General features: G+C 35.0%; 1 protein-coding gene across 1 annotated transcript; it reads left to right on the top strand.

Moving 5' to 3' along the window:
• Positions 1 to 533: 533 nt before the first annotated feature.
• On the top strand, positions 534 to 3140 carry LOC116548067 (pancreatic alpha-amylase; the record flags this gene model as incomplete). The annotated part of the gene is made up of 4 exons (XM_032273734.1): positions 534 to 765; positions 1213 to 1443; positions 2123 to 2256; positions 3101 to 3140. Coding segments are annotated over exons 1-4 (570 nt in total), but the record flags the coding sequence as incomplete, so codon positions are not given.
• Positions 3141 to 3144: the final 4 nt, after the last annotated feature.

The raw sequence follows: 3144 nt of genomic DNA, 5'->3' as shown, positions 1-3144 counted from the left end.
CCTGGGTTTCCTTCTAGGGTTTTTATAGTGTTACGTCTCAGGTTTAAATCTTTAATCCATGTGGAGTTAATTTTTGTATAAAGTGTAAGGAAGGACCCAGTTTAACAATCATGCACGATCTGCACATGTACCCCAGGCATAAAGTATAATAAAAGAGAGAAAGAGAGAGAGAGAGAGAGAGAGAGAGAGAGAGAGAGAGAGAGAGAATCAGAGAGTACAGGTTTTCTCCTGGTGACCAGTTGAAGTTTCCAAAACAGTAATCTTTCCAGTCTCAACTGAGTTTTGTCTCCCTGAAATGGGCTTCTTGTGTTTCCTCTTATGATGGTAGTTTCTGGTTCTCTCAATGTATCATTCCTATGAATATTTGCCCAAGTCTCTAGAATGGATGTAGGTGTCTAGTTCCCATTACTTTCCTTTCACATTTGACTTTTGGTCTCATACAGAAACACTTATAAGATAAAAGGAAATATTTTGGAGTTTTATTAGCACACTATAAACTTTAATCAAAAATGCTTTAAATTTCTACCTCTCTCTAAGTCACAATGAAGTAGAAACTTTGTTTTCCAGGTTCGCATTTATGTGGATGCTGTAATTAATCATATGTGTGGCAATGCTGCGGGTGCAGGAACAAGCAGTACTTGTGGAAGTTACTTCAACGCTGGAAATAGAGAATTTCCAGCGGTTCCATATTCTGGATGGGATTTTAATGATGGTAAATGTAAAACTGGAAGTGGAGATATTGAGAACTACAATGATGCTACTCAGGTAATTTTTTTAAGATAGTGATCTGATTAAGAGTGATATATGCCTTTTATTATAGACATGCAGCTATTTGAACTCCCTTTTAAATACTATTATAGATCTCTTAAGAACACAGGTTAACAGGCTTCACTTCTTTAAGAGACTCAAATCCATGTTTTAAAAATGTTAACTATTGATTCAAGATTGTTTAATCAATACACATCTGCCCACTTTTAAAAAGCTCCCAATCAATTAAAAAGTTCATCGACTTTATTTCCTCAATTCTCTGTTTTCTACTAGATAATATTTCAAAGATACATCCACAGTAAGGTGTCAACATCCTCAGTGCCCGGTGCAAAGAAGTCACTATAGAATATCTATTGATGGATAACTGAATCAATGAATCATCAAATGTATTCTCAGGTGAAAATGATGTTTTGCGAATCCATGACAACACTTTTATCTTAACAGGTCAGAGATTGTCGTCTGGTTGGTCTTCTGGATCTTGCACTGGAGAAAGATTACGTGCGTTCTAAGATTGCCGAATATATGAACTATCTCATTGACATTGGTGTTGCTGGCTTCAGACTTGATGCTTCCAAGCACATGTGGCCTGGAGACATAAAGGCAGTTTTGGATAAACTGCATAATCTCAACACTAGCTGGTTCCCTGCAGGAAGTAAACCTTTCATTTACCAGGAGGTACATCAATACATATATGCATTGTAATATCTTATTTGTTAGAAAAGCAATGACAGATTCCCTTAAAAATGCAATTTCTGTAGGATAAGGACTGAGTCACTTATATAAAACAGTGTTCTCTAACCTCGTCTTCAGATACGGCATATCTAATTCTTTATCACAACAGGGTTTATGGAGGTTCACAGAATGTAGGAGAATGATAACAGTCATGTCTTTATTTTCTTTGGAAAATGAAAAGAGTTAATATTTATCAAGAAATGTCAGTCAGATAGTAAATGTTGTGTGAGTGTGAGCTGTTCCCATTATTATCATTGATGTACAAGACTAAAAATTAGGTAAGTATTCTCACAGGACAACAGGTAACCTTGACATCATGTTTCTTTCAATATTGTAGTGCATACTTCATCAAAAAATAAAGAATAAAAATATTGCCTGTTGAGATTAAGAATAAGAAGACCATTTTGAGCATTTCATTTCAGAAATAGGACTGGGAGTGGTGTCTCCTGCTTTCAATCTCAGCACTTGGGGAAGCTGAGAGGATTGCTTGAGGCCAGAAAAAAAAAAAAAGAAAAGAAAAAATAAGACCCAAACTAGTAATAAATAGTATATAATATTACCGTATTGGTTAAAATACTTAAAGTCCTTATGAAAATTGTTATTTTTCCCAAATTTCTACTAGGTAATTGATCTGGGTGGTGAGCCAATTACAAGCAGTCAGTACTTTGGAAATGGCCGCGTGACAGAATTCAAGTATGGTGCAAAACTCGGCACAGTTATTCGCAAGTGGAATGGAGAGAAGATGAGTTACTTAAAGTAAATAAATACAGCTTTTCCCCTGAATTATTTCATAGATCGATTAGTCATAGTACCCCAGTGTGAGTTATTTTCTGGTACTTTCTTATTCAGACAACCATCAAGGAGTCAGTTTGTAATGAGAAGTGTTCTAGTGCCCCGAACCCTATTCAATCATCCTTTGTATTTAGAGTGTCTGTCTCAAGAGAGTATGCCTAAGAACCCTAAACAATTCCTGGGGATTTTCCTCATGTATGAGATGAATATACTAGATTTGACTGATGTTTGCATATAATCTTTTAAAGCCAGGTTATTATTAAAATTTTCCCATCATTTGTAAACTATGTACAATGTGTCTATACTGTAGAACTTCCGTATATTAATTTAAAGTATTAAAACATTTATGTTATAACAATATAGTAGTATTGAAGCCTTATTTTAACCTAGTTTGACATACTTTGTAATTTGATATGGATATTGATCCTTCTGGAATACCTGTAAATTAGAATATGCTGAAACCTCCAAAAGGAAATTTTTTAATAACAAAAATCTCCTATCTGTTTTATGAATACAATTCAAGGATTACATAGATGTATGTACAAATATGGGCTGTATATGTAGGTTACTCACGTGTGTTCATATATGGTATGTGTGCGCATATACATGTGTGTGTGCATATTTGTGTGTGTTTATGTGTGTGGTTGTGTGTGTGTGTGTGTGTGTGTGTGTGTGTGTATCTGATAGAATAACTGTTTACTTAGAGAGTTTAATCTTCAGATGCCATGCAGAAAGAGATGCACGGTTAAGTTACTCTAAAACTATTGTGAAATAACACATAACTGCATATATTATTTTTCAAAACTAGGAACTGGGGAGAAGGTTGGGGTTTCATGCCTTCTGACAGAGCAC

The sequence above is a fragment of the Sapajus apella genome, unplaced genomic scaffold (genome assembly GCF_009761245.1).
Source record: "Sapajus apella isolate SASKATOON/1434 unplaced genomic scaffold, GSC_monkey_1.0 scaffold6724, whole genome shotgun sequence".
Lineage (NCBI taxonomy): Eukaryota > Metazoa > Chordata > Mammalia > Primates > Cebidae > Sapajus > Sapajus apella.
This window is presented reverse-complemented; position numbering and strand designations above follow the sequence as displayed.